The sequence below is a fragment of the Schistocerca cancellata genome, chromosome 6, assembly GCF_023864275.1.
Source record: "Schistocerca cancellata isolate TAMUIC-IGC-003103 chromosome 6, iqSchCanc2.1, whole genome shotgun sequence".
Taxonomy (NCBI): domain Eukaryota; kingdom Metazoa; phylum Arthropoda; class Insecta; order Orthoptera; family Acrididae; genus Schistocerca; species Schistocerca cancellata.
This window is the reverse complement of record NC_064631.1, coordinates 532,177,348-532,196,542: the sequence shown is the minus strand read 5'-3', so window position 1 is coordinate 532,196,542 and position 19,195 is coordinate 532,177,348. Positions and strand designations below refer to the sequence as shown.

The 19,195-nt window shown below is 44.6% G+C and overlaps 1 protein-coding gene across 2 annotated transcripts in view; it reads left to right on the top strand.

Annotated features, from left to right (window-relative positions):
* Nucleotides 1–19,195, top strand: part of LOC126088582 (aromatic-L-amino-acid decarboxylase) — a 211,129-nt gene that overhangs the window by 130,638 nt on the left and 61,296 nt on the right. For both annotated transcript variants that reach the window (XM_049906780.1, XM_049906779.1), the window contains exon 6: nt 13,412–13,541. In XM_049906780.1, coding sequence (XP_049762737.1) covers nt 13,412–13,541 — 130 coding nt within the window. The remainder of the gene's footprint in view (nt 1–13,411; nt 13,542–19,195) is intronic.

The window sequence follows — 19,195 nt, the reverse complement described above, 5'->3', positions numbered from 1 at the left end:
AGCAGAGACAGTAGCACATATGAAGGGCGTAGATCTAACAAGAACAGTACGGTAAGAAAATAAATTGAGAAAGAACTGGAAGGCAAGAGATATAGAAGTGGGCCCACAAAATGGTGGATCGCTGACGTGGAACAGGATCTGGAAGGATGAGGAAAGGAATGGCATTAACTCAAGAGAGTGCACCAGGTCAGACAGAGATGGAAAACGTTCTGATATAGCACATTTGTGCAAATGGTGATGATGGAGGGGGGAGGGGAGGTAACGACGAAAAGGTGTAAATTCTCTAAATCTAGAGTCGGTTAATTACACTTCCATGAAGTGTGAAGTGAGCCACGATGAAGTTGTATCATCAGCCAACGATTTAATACTTCTTGATGGATGATATGTCAACCGCCCTTTTCCGGTCAGTCCTGCCCAAGCCCTGATGGACTACCTCCAAATTTCTCGGACCTCGCCCGTGGCACATTATCCTTGTCGTTGACAGAGGGGAGTGCCGGCTTCGACACTGCCCTGCAGAGCGCTATGCTCTTGAGACGCCTGCGGGAGGCCGGACGTAGCCGATAAGGATCTGGGGACCGGCGTGCAGAACCGTTCTCCCGTCACCGGCAGGGAAAGCGGGCTGCCCACCAAGGCCGCGGCCGCGGGCGCGGAATGCCTGTCCTGCGACACAACCAGCCGTGGGTCTCTACCGGCTGCAGTCGCTTTCATTAGTACGAGACGGTTTTTCACAGACTGCTACCAGTCACAAAATATTGTAGACGTGCTTAAATTACTCACTGAAACATCATCTTTAGAGACGTAAAACTCATCCTTACGCTACAACGGCGATACAAAAAAAGTTTCACGAAAGTACACATGGTTATTAAAGTTGTTCTTTACAGTTTTTGACATATATTGGGGTCAGCCTGCTGAAAAGAGGATAAACCAATATGAATGGTCACTTCCTTTCTTGGTCTAATGTCCACATAAAAAAAGTATTTAGTCACCTGCTTTGTTCATACCGAATAGCTGTCTCCCTGTGCTATGTTCAGTTGTCTCCATTACTGTGGCTACTTGGATCTCTTTAGCCACTGTCAATAAACTTGAAAAGGACATTTGAAACACGTCACCACAATCACTTCTGCCCGCCCCCGGTAGCTAAGTGCTCAGCGTGACAGAATGTCAATTCTAAGGGCCCGGGTTCGATTCCCGGCTGGGTCGGAGATTTTCTCCGCTCAGGGAATGGGTGTTGTGTTGTCCTAATCATCATCGTTTCATCCCCATCGACGCGCAAGTCGCCGAAGTGGCGTAAAATCGAAAGACTTGCACCTGGCGAACGGTCTACCCGAGTGGAGGCCGTAGTCTCACAATTAAATTTTACAATCAACTCTGCCATGCAGCAGAAACAAAATGGCGGTAAAAACGAAGCCTGTTTCGATTTAACTATCGACGTATCTGCTCCAAATGTTATATGTCGCCTGCAATGTCTTCTGCACGTCTTGGTGTCGCATCGCGGATGTTGATCGACGAAATATATTGGAGAGACTGTGAGAATTTGATATTAATCACAACAGTACTGGTATGAAAATTATTTTAATGAATTACGAAGATACTGCTATCAATTTGTTAAAATAATTTTATACCGTTATATATAGGTACAACCGGCAAACTACAGGAAGTTTAGTGAAGAAAGACCGTAGCAGAAAGACCACCACTAACAAAGCCGGGCTCGGTGGCCGAGCGGTTCTAGGTGCTTCAGTCCGGAACCACGCGGGTGCTACAGTCGCAGGTTCGAATCCTGCCTCGGGCATGGATGTGTGTGATGTCCTTAGGTTAGTTAGGTTTAAGAAGCTCTAAGTTCTAGGGAACTGATGACCTCACATTGTGCTCAGAGCCATTTGATTTGAGCCACTAAGAAAACAATAAGGTTCGCGAAGATAGCCGAAACAAGTGAAACAAATATCACACAACTCATTTAGACACTCGCATACTGCAGACATCTGTTCACAAATGCAGTGCTAAGCGAAGTACAACGGTTTTATGTTGTTAAAACATGACGGTATGAAAGTTGTTAGTGTTGCTGTAATAGTTCTTAAATCAATACGCGTGTACATCCCAAATTTTTGGACAAATGCTTTCCACATGTTATATTGCTCTGAATTGCAATGTCTTGGAGGTTACACTAAAGCGTTGCTTGTTTCTTTCTTTGGTTCATTACAGCTGCATATGGACCACGTGAAATACTTTCTCATGATTTCTTCCACTGTGTTCATTTCTGTTTTTAGTTTGTCCATAGAGAGATGGAGCTTCCCGACCCTTTTCTGAAACCCCCCCCCCCCCCGAATTTCTTAATTTTGTCTCGAAAAGCTGGCCTGTCCAGAAATTTTGCTTTCTTAACGTTAATTTCTGCTAAGTCCTTTTTCGCTTTCCTGAACCAACTGATTTGAGTTTTGGGATTTGTGTGATACTGGTAAGATATTTTCTTAGTCAGTCTTTCCGGGCTCATTCCAAGCAAGTGACCGTAAAACATTTTATTGTAATTAAACAATTATTTCGACATTCAAATATTAGTACTACTACTACTACTACTACTACTACTACTACTACTACATCTGCTACTGTTACGTAACAGAAGATCATATAAAAGAACTTAATATACAGTATTTTTACCACGTGGTTTGTTGTCATTACCGACTAATTGAAGTGATGAAAGAAAGACGTGCTCAGTATTCACCTCCCTTTACGTACTGAATAACGCGTTTGTCATCCTCATATACTATCTCTCTCTCTCTCTCTCTCTCTCTCTCTCTCTCTCTCTATCTATCTTCCGCTTGCGACGTCGGCTTTTATCCCTGAACTGTATTTACTGACGATTTGGTTTCCATTCTGATCGGAATGATCTTATCGCTGGACTATTGACAGTAACTCACTGTTTGGTCCTACATTCCTGTTCATAACAAATCCTATTCCCGTTGCACTGTTTCCTGCCGTTGTTGGTATTACTTTATATTTGTCTGACCAGACATATTTTCATTTCAAAAAAATGGTTCAAATGGCTCTGAGCACTATGGGACTCAACTTCGGAGGTCATTAGTCCCCTAGAACTTAGAACTAGTTAAATCTAACTAACCTAAGGACATCACAAACATCCATGCCCGAGGCAGGATTCGAACCTGCGACCGTAGCGGTCGTGCGGTTCCAGACTGCAGCGCTTTTAACCGCACGGCCACTTCGGCCGGCTATTTTCATTTCATTTCACTTCACTGATGCCTGCTACATCTAGATTCAGCATTTGCATTTCCCTGTTTAAATTCACTATCTTCGCTACGACTCTCACACTTCTGACGCCCTATGCAGCGACTCGTAGAATGTTACCATTCGTTAGTGTTACTATTTTTTCTGATTGTCGCCTGCTCCTTAGCAGCTAGCTCGTAGGAATCGGAGTGGATGACTAATTTGGAATCTTCTGCCAATGAAGAGCTCATCAGGGTAATTTTCACATTTCATATGGACCCACATTGTGCACTGTCATTTGCATCCTCATACCGCTGATAATTGCTGGTTGTTGCGCCTTTAGGAGCAGTTTCCCACCCGAAAGAGAACAGGATGTCCTGAACTTTAAGCCGCTCCTCCGCCCTCTTTTTGACAAGGCCAATGACCGAATGACGGTGACTGCATAGACTAAAAGCTTTAATCTAAGTAGTGGTGGGAATGGATGCCAGAACCCAGGACTTTTGAATTGGTACACTCAGTTAGTTAATTTTGTGATGTTCACCATTTGTAGTTGTTGCTGTGCAGTGTCATTTATCAGCTTGAATCTTCTTTCATCTCTGGAGAGCACTTAATATAGTCTATTTTAAGCTGTGTAATTTAAATGAGATCTAGTAAACTGAAATGCAATACGTAAGGTGACGCACTAGATGAGCCCAAATTTTTGTACACGGCGATTTATCCAGATATTCATGATCAGTCCACTTTAGACTGCTAAAACGAAAGCAAACTATAACCGAAAATGGTGAGGACAGCATGTACCTAACGCACTTGTGTGGGGTTAAAAGAAAGAATAGGACTTACCATAGTTGAGTCCATCACATTTGCTTTGGCCGGCCTGGGTGGCCGAGCGGATCTAGACGCTACAGTCTGGAACCACGCGACTGCTACGGTTGCATGTTCGAATCCTGTCTCGGGCATGGATGTGTGTGATGTCCTTAGGTTAATTAGGTTTAAATAGTTTTAAGTTCTAGGGGACTGATGACCTTAGATGTCAAGTCCCATAGTGCTCAGAGCCATTTGAATCATTTTCCTTGAAGCTGTAAATATAATATTTATCAGCTCACAATAAATTATTGAGAGACCCATTTACACATTGTAGTACCATAGAGAACGCACAGCAGTCGCTACGTAGCACTCAGTTTTTAGTGACACTCATAACTCAGTTTCACCAAAAATCAGAATTTCACAGTTCGCTAACAAACTGCTGTTAGCCGTTTAAGAGCGAATGCTTGTATGCAGCAACTCCCTTCAGACACTATTAGTACAGTCAGTTCTAATGGAGGTGGTTTGCGGTTACGTTCCTCCGACCTGTCATGATGACTGAAGTGTGTATCATTGTTGCATGGATGACTCTGATGATTGCTTGTACAGTGTAGCGATGTGTTTGTGTTGTGGATGAAAGATAGAGAGGGGGTGAAACCTTGTGCTGGCACGTAGCCTGCGCCTCTCGAATAGCACCAAGGGGCCCGCCAAGTTTGACGAACAGATCACCATCAAAAGTATCCGATGTCTTCACTTCATGAAACACTGCGGAGAAGTTTGGAATTTAATCCAGGGTATTGGCGCGAAGGCCAGTGTTCAGTAACTACGCCACCACCTCTTACGTTCTTGGTGGTCAAATACTGGGAGTGAAACTTTTCCACAGCTAGGAATCGATTAGATGTCGGAGTTGTGCGCCACCATACAAGCTACCTCTGCTACTTTGGCGGGTATTTCACTGAGGTGACAAAAGTCATGGGATAGCGACATGCACATGCACATACGCATATGGCAGTAGCATCACGTAAACAAGGTATAAAAGGGCAGTGCATTGGCGCAGCTATCACTTACGTCGCCTCAGCGGCCCCCGCCGCCCCCATGGCCCCGATTCAGCTGAGCTCTGATCGCTTCTGCAGTCGTTGGGCCAGCTGCTCGAGCAACTCCCGGTGCTTGTCACCGCGGTTACGATGGTCCTCTAGGTCGGCGTCTTCACTGCAGCTCACAATGGATAATAATCACATCCATGGACTCACCGTTTGGTGTTTAACGGAAACAGTTTGGCTCCCCAGGAGAGTGAATTCCGCTGCGAGGCAACTGATATTTGCCTCGTGTGCGATACCTTCTTGAAGACAGGCGTTCACGTCAGGGTGGCCAACTATCGGTAGTACCGCACCGTTAAGTTGACCCTTGGTGGAGGGACTGCTGTTAATGTAAAGGCGTCTCTCAAACACCACGAAGTACAGCTTCCGCCTCTTACCGCAGTGAAGCCGCTGGAGTGGCTGTTAACGCTACGGCGGCTGTTACTACCTTCGTTTCAGCCTACAGCCCGCCGAGGGGACTGGAACTGGAAGCTGACTTCGACGCCCTGTTGGCGTTGCGCGGGAAGCTCTTCATTTCGGGCGATTTAAATGAAGAGAGCACGCAATGGAACTCCCGCACCACCAACGCCAGCGGTCGCCGCTTCCTTCGTGCCACACAACGGCACGGTGCGATAGTCCTAGGGGCAGATGACCACACAGTCTTCCCTCATTGCTGCCAGTCCTATGTGCTCGACATCGCCGTTCTCATGGGTGTTGGGCACTTCACGTCGGCCGCTGTCCGATGCGCCCTGTCGTCTGACCATCCCTCGGTGGTCTTCGACATGGACGTCATCGGCGCCTCCATGCCGACAGACTGCCACAACTTCCACGGCATTGATGAGGCACGCTTCTGTGCTGAGCTGCTCCACCGTCTAGAGGGCGTACTCAATCCTGCCGTGGAAGGAGCCACGAGGCGTTTGCCTTCTTCACACGGCACACAATCGGCGCAACAGAGGCGGCAGAGAAGGGCGCGTTAGATGTCGCGCTAACCCCCCCCCCCCCCCTCCGCCCCCTTACATTCTAGAGGCTACCAGAGACGAAGCGCCATCTCAACAGGGCGTGGAGAGAAATTCGGGCCACCATCGATGACCACCGCAAGTGGCCACTCTAAAGACGACGGATGGAAGTGCCTGGTGGATGGTCAAACGCTTCCTCCGTAGTCACCAAACAGTTCCGCCACTCCAAGTGGGTTCTGCCGTCGTCTGTGAACCTGGTGCTACAGCCAGCATCCTCGCAGACACGTTTGCCGACAACTTTCAACCTGCTGTGGGCGTGGTAGATGTCGACCACGTCCGCCTCATTGAAGAATGCCTGCGGGTCTTCCTCGCCGACAGAGACGAAGACGATGTAATCGAGCAAATAAGGGCTGAGCAAGTCGACCTGCAGGTCTGCCGCTTCAGTGCAAAGAAGGCGGGTGAAACGCATGGTTTCACCAATTGCCTTCTGAAGGTGCTACCGCCGGAGATACATCACTCTTCAACAGCGTTCTTCGCTCTGGGACCTTCCCCTCATCGTGGAAACACGCGGATGTGGTTGCCATCCACAAGAGCGGAAAGGACCCCCGCCAAGCAGCGAACTACCGGCCGACCAACTTGCTCCCGTCCCTCTCAAAAGTATTTGAGAGACTGTACGTGGATCGGCTGCTACGCCCCTTCACGGACCAACGGCTCATTCCTGAGGAGCGGTTCGGGTTCCGGAGCGGCCATTCGACCACCCAGCAGCTGTTGCGCCTCGTGGAGCAGGCGATGCGAGCGCTAGAGACGCGGGAGTACCTAGGGGCGGTGCTTCTCGACGTCTCCGACGCCCTTGACTGCGTGTGGCACGACGGCCCGGTATAAAAACACTTTGTACATGGTGTACCTATGTCGCACGTGGTCCTGCTGCGCTCGTATCTCTCGGGACGCACATTCCACGTCAGAGTAGAAGCAGAAACATCTACCGACCGGCAGATTCGCGCGGGGATGCCGCAGGGGTCCGTTGTCGGCTCCCTGTTGTTGTACTCCTTCTAAACAGCCGACACTCCCCTGGTGGCGCGAGTGAAGTTAGCAGTCTATTCTGACGATACAGTGGTGTTCACCCGCAGTATGAATGCGGCCAAGATGCGCCGCCGCTTCCAGCTCGGACTTAACCTTGTTCAATCTTTGGATGTATACTTTTTTCGCCAGTAGAAAAAGTTCGCTAAACGTTTTTATGAGCGAGTTTTACTCGACAACATTGATATTGAAATCCACAGCTGTAGCTTTACCATGAACCTTCATGCACTAATCCATACTCAATTCAGTGCCCCATATTCAACAACATGATCAAGCAATGTTGACAGACAGCTACATTTTCAGTCGAATGTGGTGCTTTTGATGCTCCTGACAAAATTATCTGGAATGCGGAAGATTACAGTTGCTGAACACCCAACTGCTTAACTGCATCATTTATCCAAATAGTAATAATAATAATAATAATAATAATAATAAAAATAATAAATAATAAATAATAAATAATAAATAATAAATAATAAATAATAAAAATAACCCCGTGGAGGCCCGGGAAAAGACCTCCGGTATGTTCTGCCAGTCATAAAAGGCGACGAAAAGAACAAACCACTAGAAGGGCTAACCCCCCCTTTTAGTGTGATTACTTGGTTCAGGACAGAACTAAAGAAGCCTCGGACAAGCGCTGTCATGGTCGGGGACGACGCTTGAACCCTATGCCCGCCCACAATGGTAACGACACTGCTAGCCAACTGGAAAACGATTTAAATCCAAATAGGGGTATTTTGCAGGATATGCTTCCTGCAACCACCCTAGAAGGAAAACAGAGACAGAGGATGAGATGGTCAGATGAAGTTAATCGACACCTCATGTTCTGCTATTACCAAGCAACAAACCTAGGAACCAACACAACTGGATACAGATCACAAGTATATAAACATTCATTACCAGATACCCGGAATTAAAATTTTTAACAGAACAACGACTAGCTGATCAGATCCGTGTGATAATAAAAAATAACAGGATACCCCAGTCAGAATTAGAAAACATCAAACAACAAGTACAACAAATACTGGAACAAAATAATGTGCAATCAGAAGAAGAAGAAAATACAGCAATGGACTCAAACATCCCAGAGCAAACAAACAAAGAACAACACGCATCAATTAAACAATCAGAGGAAAACGAAATATTAAGACAGCCACCAGAACAAGCACAAATAGAACACGAAGAGACACTCGTGCTAGATATAGAAGAGAAATTTCAGCTGACATATATAGAATACAAAGACACAAATACAGACATTAGACCATTCTTGCATAGACCGCCAAATAACCCACAAGTCGAAACAACAATAAAAACTATCAACACAATCATACACAACAAAATAAATGAAAATACAACTATGGAAGAGTTACAACTACTGGTTTATGTAGGAGCACTCACTACACTAAGTATACACACTAGGCAGAGATCAGAACAAACCAACACACAGAAGAAGCCCACAAAACCAGCATGGCAACACAGGCTACAGATCAGAATAGAAAAACTGAGAAAAGACATTGGACAGCTAACACAATTTATAAGAAATGAAATATCAGACAAAAAACGAAAAAGGTTAGGTAAAATCTCACAACAAGAAGCAATAGAGCAATTAGATGAAAAGAAGCGGAAATTACAAGCATTGGCCAAACGACTTAGAAGATACAAAAAAAGTGAAAATAGAAGGAAACAAAACCAAACATTCAGCACAAACCAAAAGAGATTTTACCAAACAATAGATAACACACACATTAAAATAGACAATCCACCAAACATAACAGACATGGAACACTTCTGGAGCAACATATGGTCAAACCCGGTACAACATAACAGGCATGCACAGTGGATACAAGCAGAAACAGACTCATACAAGATGATACCACAAATGCCTGAAGTGATAATTTTGCAACATGAAGTCACCCGAGCAATTAATTCTACATACAATTGGAAAGCCCCTGGAAATGATAAAATAGCAAATTACTGGCTAAAGAAGTTCACCTCCACACATTCACATCTCACTAAATTATTTAACAGTTACATTGCAGACCCATACACATTCCCTGATACACTTGCACATGGAATAACCTATCTGAAACCTAAAGATCAAGCAGACACAGCAAACCCAGCCAAATATCGCCCCATAACATGCCTACCAACAATCTACAAAATATTAACTTCAGTCATTACACAGAAATTAATGACACATACAACACAGAACAAAATTATAAATGAAGAACAAAAAGGCTGCTGCAAAGGAGCACGAGGATGTAAAGAGCAACTGATAATAGATACAGAGGTGACATATCAAGATAAAACTAAACAAAGGTCGCTACACTACGCATACATTGATTACCAAAAAGCCTTTGATAGTGTACCCCACTCATGGTTACTGCAGATATTGGAAATATACAAAGTAGATCCTAAATTGATACAGTTTCTAAACATAGTAATGAAAAACTGGAAAACCACACTTAATATCCAAACAAATTCAGATAACATCACATCACAGCCAATATAGATTAAGTGTGGAATATACCAAGGAGACTCATTAAGCCCTTTCTGGTTCTGTCTTGCTCTGAACCCACTATCCAACATGCTAAATAATACAAATTATGGATACAATATTACTGGAACATACCCACACAAAATCACACATTTGCTATACATGGATGACCTACAACTACTGGCAGCAACAAATCAACAACTCAACCAATTACTAAAGATAACAGAAGTATTCAGCAATGATATAAATATGGCTTCTGGAACAGACAAATGTAAGAAAAATAGCATAGTCAAGGGAAAACACACTAAACAAGAAGATTACATATTGGATAACAACAGCGACTGCATAGAAGCGATGGAAAAAACAGATACCTATAAATATCTAGGATACAGACAAAAAATAGGAATAGATAATACAAATATTAAAGAAGAACTAAAAGAAAAATATAGACAAAGACTAACAAAAATACTGAAAACAGAATTGACAGCAAGAAACAAGACAAAAGCTATAAATACTTATGCTATACCAATATTGACCTACTCATTTGGAGTAGTGAAATGGAGTGACACAGACCTAGAAGCACTCAATACACTTACACGATCACAATGTCACAAATATAGAGTACATCACATACATTCAGCAACAGAAAGATTCACATTAAGCAGAAAGGAAGGTGGAAGGGGATTTATAGATATAAAAAACCTACATTATGGACAGGTAGACAATTTAAGAAAATTCTTTCTAGAACGAGCAGAAACTAGCAAAATACACAAAGCAATCACTCATATAAATACATCAGCTACACCATTGCAATTTCATAACCACTTCTACAACACTTTAGATCACATAACATCAACAGATACAAAGAAATTAAATTGGAAAAAGAAAACACTACATGGCAAGCACCCGTATCATCTAACACAGCCACACATAGATCAAGACGCATCCAACACATGGCTAAGAAAAGGCAATATATACAGTGAGACGGAAGGATTCATGATTGCAATACAGGATCAAACAATAAACACCAGATATTACAGCAAGCATATTATTAAAGATCCCAATACCACAACAGATAAATGCAGACTTTGCAAACAACAAATAGAAACAGTAGATCACATCACAAGCGGATGTACAATACTAGCAAATACAGAATACCCCAGAAGACATGACAATGTAGCAAAAATAATACATCAACAACTTGCCATACAACATAAACTAATAAAACAACACGTTCCCACATACATGTATGCACCACAAAATGTACTGGAGAATGATGAATACAAATTATACTGGAACAGAACGATTATAACAGATAAAACAACACCTCATAACAAACCTGACATCATACTCACCAATAAAAAGAGGAAATTAACACAACTAATTGAAATATCCATACCCAACACAACAAATATACAGGAGAAAAAATTGAAAAATACATCCAACTGGCTGAGGAAGTCAAGGACATGTGGCATCAGGATAAAGTTGACATTATACCAATTATACTATAAACTACAGGAGTCATACCTCACAATATCCACCAGTACATCAATGCAATACAGCTACATCCAAACATATATATACAACTACAAAAATCTGTAATTATTGATACGTGTTCAATTACCCGAAAGTTCCTAAATGCAATATAACATATACCATACAGTTAAAAGGAAGTCACGCTTGATGAAGGTCCGCGTCACTTTCCATTTTTAATCAGACCTAAGGTCTGAGAAAAATAGAAATAATAATAATAATAATGTTTCCTGTGCTGTTCACTATTCCACCACAGTCTATAAGGCTCACAAACATGTAAAATTACCGCTATGGGCATCTAAAATTGGTGCGGTGAATACTAATAACGCCTGAGTTTCCGTCGTAACGAATTTCATTACTGGTGTTAAACATCGCGAAGACCCCAAGATGTGACTAGGTGGCGTCTCAGATATGCTCAGATGGACTGAGGTAAAGTAATGTGGAGCAGGCTAAACAAGTACCCTCATGCCTCTCAAGAATCCCTCAAACGATTCTGCTATATGTATAACCGGCCGTTGTGGCCGAGCGGTTCTAGGCGCTTCAGTCCGGAACCGCGCTGCTGCTGCGGTCGCATGTTCGAATCCTGCGTCGGGCATGGTTGTGTGTGTTGTCCTTAGGTTAGTTAGGTTTAAGTAGTTCTAAGTCTAGGGGACTGATGACCTCAGATGTTAAGTCCCATAGTGCTTAGAACCATTTTTTGTAAATGTATAAAATAATTTTAATATATAGATTATCTTTCAGTCCCAGTTGCACTATTTAAAACACAGTATGAATAGTTTCGGTATCGCTGGATCATCTTCAGATCTACGTTGCTGCGTAAGCAGCCCTTCGTGCCTGTATCGAAACTACACATCATAATACTTCTGACCCAAGTTGTGACCTATGAAGTAGTGCATTCGGTCGCCTGCATGTACTCTATGCCAGCAAATGGTTGCATTTGATTTGACAGTAATTTCCTGTGTCGTTCGCTTGTAAGAGCCGACAGGAGTATCAGAGGCTCCATTACATTCCGTGTAAAACCCTCCGCACAATGTCTGCCGTCTCCCTTCCCCCCCCCCCCCCCCCCCAACCCCCTCGCTCCATTCTAGCACATCTCCCATCTGTCAGAACGACGCCCGTGCTGTTAATGCATCCTCATTGCCTCACATGGTTGTCGGAATACTCATCAGCCATCGACTGGTACCAATTTGTATTGTGAGGCTACCTTTCTTAATATTCAAGCAACCAACTGTACTGTTCCTGTGTCCATGGTAATTAAAAAGATTTGTACGTACGATTAACAAACGTGTGAGGTCGTGGGTCTGGGCGGTTGAGTTGGTTGGATATTCATTGTTTTTATTCAACACTGATTTCACGAGTGATTTTCTGTGCTGTAACCCATCTGTTCCTAGTTACAGTCAGCAATAGTCGATGGCGAACTGCGATATAAACTCTTCTTTGGCGATGGTAATTTGCCTCCGGTGAGGAGGTTACTTCTCCCCGAATAAAAATGCTCACAGTACACCGTTGACACTGTGGCACCTAAGAGTCCCAGTAGCTGCACAACCTCGACGATGGAATGTCCATTAGTTAGACGCTCGTGATCAAATGCGCTGGTACTGTGCGTCTTGCCCATCCTGCCCTACACCGTTACGCTGACAGCCAATACAAGGTTTGACGACATCCCAGTCAGAGTAGTGTTTTCTCTAATTCAATTGCTCATGAGTAAATGTGAAATCTTCCTATGAGGCTTACAGTACCTGTTAATTACAAAACATCGCTTCAAGAGTTCGTATATAAGTTCGCGATAATTTCACCCTGAACGGACTCTGCTTATAATGGGGCTTTTCTTCAGATTTCAGTTTTACATAGTAATGCGGGCAATTATAATTACGGAGGTACGTTGAAATTAAACGTGCGTTAGGTGCTTGACGTCGATAACGCTGGCTGTGAAGACAAACGAGAACGCACACGTCAGAGACTGCTTTAACTGGTTTTTTAATCTTCTTTTTGCAGTCCAGTAACGGTTAGTGAAATAGTAGTCTAATTGCCCTTCTATTTTTTTAAAGAAAATATCTGTCTGAAAGCTATGGTGGAGAGTTACAGAAGACGAAAGAATATTCCAACGAGCACTATTTTACTCAGTGTGGAAACAGTGGTGAAACTTTCGTAGCAACATTTCTGTTGTCTTTTGCTAATCGCGATTGCTTTTCCTTCTCTGCTCTTTTTCGGTCTATGTCTACTGTCTCAGAATGAAGTTTGGCGTTTTATCTGAACAGGGAACTGCCAGTGAAGCAACTTTTGTGGCTCTCCTGGGAGCTAAGGCTCGAAAACTGCGGGAAGTGAAGGAGCAGCACCCCGACTGGAGTGACTACGAGATTATCTCCAAGTTCGTCGCCTACGCGTCCAGTAAGTATGCTATCTTTTTTATTCTTCTCTGCCTCCTGCTCGTCTTTATTTTTCCTGCACTTCAGTATATGGTATTAGTCTTTCTATGCTTAGTCACGAATCGATCATACTATTCTTGCAGAATAAAACTGCAAACCTTTTTATATTACCAAAATGTTTCACAAGTTGCGACATTGTCACGAATAAAACAGTGGCCCGTATATACAATAACTTTTCTTTAATTTACGTCTATGATCACAAACTTTAGCACTACCTGCTGACAACATGACTCGTGCATATATATATATATATATATATATATATATATATATATATATATATATATATATACACTCCTGGAAATTGAAATAAGAACACCGTGAATTCATTGTCCCAGGAAGGGGAAACTTTGACACATTCCTGGGGTCAGATACATCACATGATCACACTGACAGAACCACAGGCACATAGACACAGGCAACAGAGCATGCACAATGTCGGCACTAGTACAGTGTATATCCACCTTTCGCAGCAATGCAGGTTGCTATTCTCCCATGGAGACGATCGTAGAGATGCTGGATGTAGTCCTGTGGAACGGCTTGCCATGCCATTTCCACCTGGCGCCTCAGTTGGACCAGCGTTCGTGCTGGACGTGCAGACCGCGTGAGACGACGCTTCATCCAGTCCCAAACATGCTCAATGGGGGACAGATCCGGAGATCTTGCTGGCCAGGGTAGTTGATTTACACCTTCTAGAGCACGTTGGGTGGCACGGGATACATGCGGACGTGCATTGTCCTGTTAGAACAGCAAGTTCCCTTGCCGGTCTAGGAATGGTAGAACGATGGGTTCGATGACGGTTTGGATGTACCGTGCACTATTCAGTGTCCCCTCGACGATCACCAGTGGTGTACGGCCAGTGTAGGAGACCGCTACCCACACCATGATGCCGGGTGTTGGCCCTGTGTGCCTCGGTCGTATGCAGTCCTGATTGTGGCGCTCACCTGCACGGCGCCAAACACGCATACGACCATCATTGGCACCAAGGCAGAAGCGACTCTCATTGCTGAAGACGACACGTCTCCATTCGTCCCTCCATTCACGCCTGTCGCGACACCACTGGAGGCGGGCTGCACGATGTTGGGGCGTGAGCGGAAGACGGCCTAACGGTGTGCGGGACCGTAGCCCAGCTTCATGGAGACGGTTGCGAATGGTCCTCGCCGATACCCCAGGAGCAACAGTGTCCCTAATTTGCTGGGAAGTGGCGGTGCGGTCCCCTACGGCACTGCGTAGGATCCTACGGTCTTGGCGTGCATCCGTGCGTCGCTGCGGTCCGGTCCCAGGTCGACGGGCACGTGCACCTTCCGCCGACCACTGGCGACAACATCGATGTACTGTGGAGACCTCACGCCCCACGTGTTGAGCAATTCGGCGGTACGTCCACCCGGCCTCCCGCATGCCCACTATACGCCCTCGCTCAAAGTCCGTCAACTGCACATACGGTTCACGTCCACGCTGTCGCGGCATGCTACCAGTGTTAAAGACTGCGATGGAGCTCCGTATGCCACGGCAAACTGGCTGACACTGACGGCGGCGGTGCACAAATGCTGCGCAGCTAGCGCCATTCGACGGCCAACACCGCGGTTCCTGGTGTGTCCGCTGTGCCGTGCGTGTGATCATTGCTTGTACAGCCCTCTCGCAGTGTCCGGAGCAAGTATGGTGGGTCTGACACACCGGTGTCAATGTGTTCTTTTTTCCATTTCCAGGAGTGTATATATGATGACGCTGGTGCTGATTTTGCATTTAACATTTGACGATGCCACTATGGCTGCAGTACATTAGGACTTAATTTTTTATAAAACAGATCTGATGACGGTCATTATAGACCGAAACCGATAATCTGTTGACAAAAGTTTGTGACCACAGTCGTAAATTAAAGGAAACTTATTACCAAAATGTGTTTTTAGGGCTTCGGGTTTCCTTGGTGTAAAGTTCTCTGAAACTAGCCAGACAGCACAGCAGTAGGTACGCTAAAAGTGTGATCATAGTATAAAATTTACTTTAAACTGAATGCATTGTGTGCATGTAATTATGTAAGACAGGTGAAAAAGGTGCCTCGGACCCACACAGTTCAGATTCAGTTTACGTAGTGACTAAAAATAGTCATTCTTCACGCCGACATAAAAAAAATGAAATGCTTCACTTACGTTGTCGAGGACTTGCCTGTAGAAACAGAAGTCAGTTTTTGAGTTCCACTCTGCCACACTGTTATTAAACTATAGAGTACGTCGTATATGGCGGATTCTGTTGTCTAGCTTCATGCCAGGACCTATTACTTCACAAATATTCGTAGAAAAAATAGATAGGACCTCTTGGCTTCAAATTTCGTCTGTTAAATTTGCAAACAGTGGAAAACACCAATTAGAAAGGGTATAGCTACTGCACTGCTGTCCAAAATTCAAGCAACAAACCTCTATTCACGGTATAATCATACAAACTGTCAACAGATCTAGGTACTATCGTGTTCTGCACGGAAGGTGGCATTCCGGTCAATGGACAACCACGCCAACGATGACGTCAGGGCACCTATGAAACAGGGTAGGTCATAAGAAGAATGGATGCAGGATATCGCAAACTGATGTGGCCCGGTGGCTTAATGTGAATCGTTCTGTTGTTTCTCGGATGTGGCGTCAATTTATAGAGATCGAAACAGTATCCCGAAGACCGTGGAAGGGCCGGTCATGTGTGATATCAGAAAGAGAGGAGTATCATTTGGCTGTAAAGTCACGACGGTACCACCTTAGTATTGCACGGCAACTGACATTTGACCTCGCAGCATCCACTGGACGTGTATCGAGGCAAACGGTGACAGAAGGCTTCGGCAGAGTGGCCTTTACTGTCGGAGACCTGCTGTATGCGTGCTTCTGATGCGTCTTCACAGAAGGGATCGTCTAGAGTGGAGCCGTCGACATACCACCTGGACGTCAAACAGTGGGCTAATGTTCTTTTCATTGACGAGTCCCGATTTGGTCTGGAGAGTGATTCTCCAAACCTTCGCATGTGGAACACGATTTCTGGATCCAAACATTGTGAAAAGAGGCCGATATCGAGGAGGATCCCTAATGGTGTGTGCAGCGATTATGTGATGCACTCGGACACCTCTTTATCAAATTGTACGGGTGAATCGGCAAAGTTTAACTGCTTTCAGGTATCGTGACGAGATCTTGGGACATTGTGTGATGTTGTTGCGAGGTGGTGTGGACCCAGACTTCGAACTGATGGACGATAATGTTCGACCTCTTAGAGAAAGGGTCACTGACGTTTTCTTGGAAACGGAAATTGATGCACGCTCAGCGTGACCTGTTCGCTCTCCCGATTATAATCCCATAGAGCATGTATGGTATGCACTAGGGAGAATATTTTTGCCTACCGTTATACATGTAGCAGTTATGTTCTGTGTTCCTTACATTGTTTCTGCTTTACTGTCACCTGTTTATATTGTTTCGTGGCAAAATAAACGCAGCCTTGCAAAATTACCGTTTGTTGCTTTAATTTAGGACGCCAGCGTATTTCATTCTCGTCACTCCTTTTGGCCGGATATAAGAAGAGTATCACATTAATAAACGGTTTTGTGCGGCGAAGTGAAAAGTACTACGTTTAGTTTATCTGTAAATATACGTAGCAATAATAATAACGTAAAGTAATATGATAGAAATTATGCGATACACGTGCAAGGCATTTAGTCGGTGACACAGGGCTTAAGAAATATTGCGAGATCTCACAGAAATGGAAATACTAATCACTTCCGAACTTCGCACGAACCATAGGAGAGAGACAGAGGAATACAGGAAATGTCTCCTTTACAGAAATATGATGCAGACAGATTAGTAGTAGTCCGCCGCTCGTGGTCTCGCGGTAGCGTTCTCGCTTCCCGAGCACGGGGTCCCGGGTTCGATTCCCGGCGGGGTCAGGGATTTTCACCTGCCTCGAGATGACTGGGTGTTTGTGTTGTCCTCATCATTTCATCATCATCCAGGAAAGTGGCGAAATTGGACTGAGCAAAGATTGGATAATTGTACGGGCGCTGATAACCACGCAGTTGAGTGCCCCACAAACCAAACATCATCATCATCTCAGACAGATTAGTACCAAAAACATAAATAGAGACGGGAGTTACTGAAGAACCTTGCTCCTTAACCTGTCGATCAGACAGCAGAATGTACTTATGAATTTGTATGAGTTACTCGACGAGTCAGACTCTGGACGTGCGTCAGAGCAGCAGCAGCATGTTTACGTCTGACAAAGGGAGAAACGAAGATTAGCATTAGATTTGCTCCACTGTTTCCTTCTAAGCGGAATGCTATCACGTTCTGCTCGAATAAGTTATCATTAAAGTGACAGCCAAGTAGTAGGAATACAAACAGGGCGTAATTCAGTCCTTGTTCTGTGTTATTGATGTCATTTTGCAAGGTGTATCCGTGTTAAAAAGTTTTTTTTTTACTTGGCTATGTCATAATCGTCGTCGTCTGGAGTCTTGAAACTGCATTTTTCACTAAGTCAATTCTGAATTACGATTTTTCCCTTACGTATCTGTTATTTGAAAGTAATTACGTTGCCTGACAAAAAAGACCCAGTATACAAGGTCAGATGTTAACGCAACTTTTTGTCCGTGCACATCATCGGCGGGTACGTAACTGATTCGAGTTGCAATTATCTGTGACAAGTAGAACAGCCACCACAGTTCATTAGCGGTGTTAGTGTTCAGTGCTGTTACAAAGCGTAGTATGGTATATAACGGGCGTAAAAAGCGTTGAAGATTAGTGATAACACTGAATGACGTGAGATGCCGCGTTCTTTTGTAAGACAGTGTTATCAGCAACAGACACTGTTTGAAATGGATCTCATTTCCGGTCTCCATTTGAACGACTGGTCGAATCGTGAAAGGTTCAGACTTCTGGGGCATTTGGATGCTACAGTGGCCCGGTGTTCGACTGCTTGAGAACGTGAGAGTAAACGTACACATCGTCAAGGTTCCTGCCGACCACGTATGACCACAAGGGACGACCGCCATGCATCAAGCTCATCGTAACCTTTAGACATCTGTGCATATCATCAAAAACAAGTAGTGGATTCCCTGAAACATTGGCCGGAGATTAGCAGCAGCCGACTAAGGAATTAGTGTCCCCTGCGTAGGCTGCCGTTACCGCACCATAAACAGTTGCATTTGGAGTGGTGACACGCTAGACTGCTGACTAATGCCTTCGCATTGTGTTCAGCAATGAATCGCAGTTCTGCACTACCCCAAACGATCATCGTCGACGAGTATGATGTTATGTGGGGAGCCATCGGCTATGTCTTCAGGCCTCGGCTGGTTGTGATTAAGGGAAATCTGATGGCGCCATGTTACGTCACGGACTTGCAGTCTCTCGTGTGAGAGTGCCGTAGTCACATTTTTTCAGCAAGTAGATACTCGTCCACACTTGATACCTGTGTGTACCAACCGTCAGCGTGATGCTGAGGTACTCCTGTAGCCAGCAAGATCCAGAGACCCGTCTCCGGTACAACATGTGTGTGACCAGCTCGGATGCCAACTCCGTCACACCAGCATATCAAGGCCAGTTATAACAGTCATGGTCCAGTCTGCCTCATTACAGCTGCATATGATACGCTTCTCAG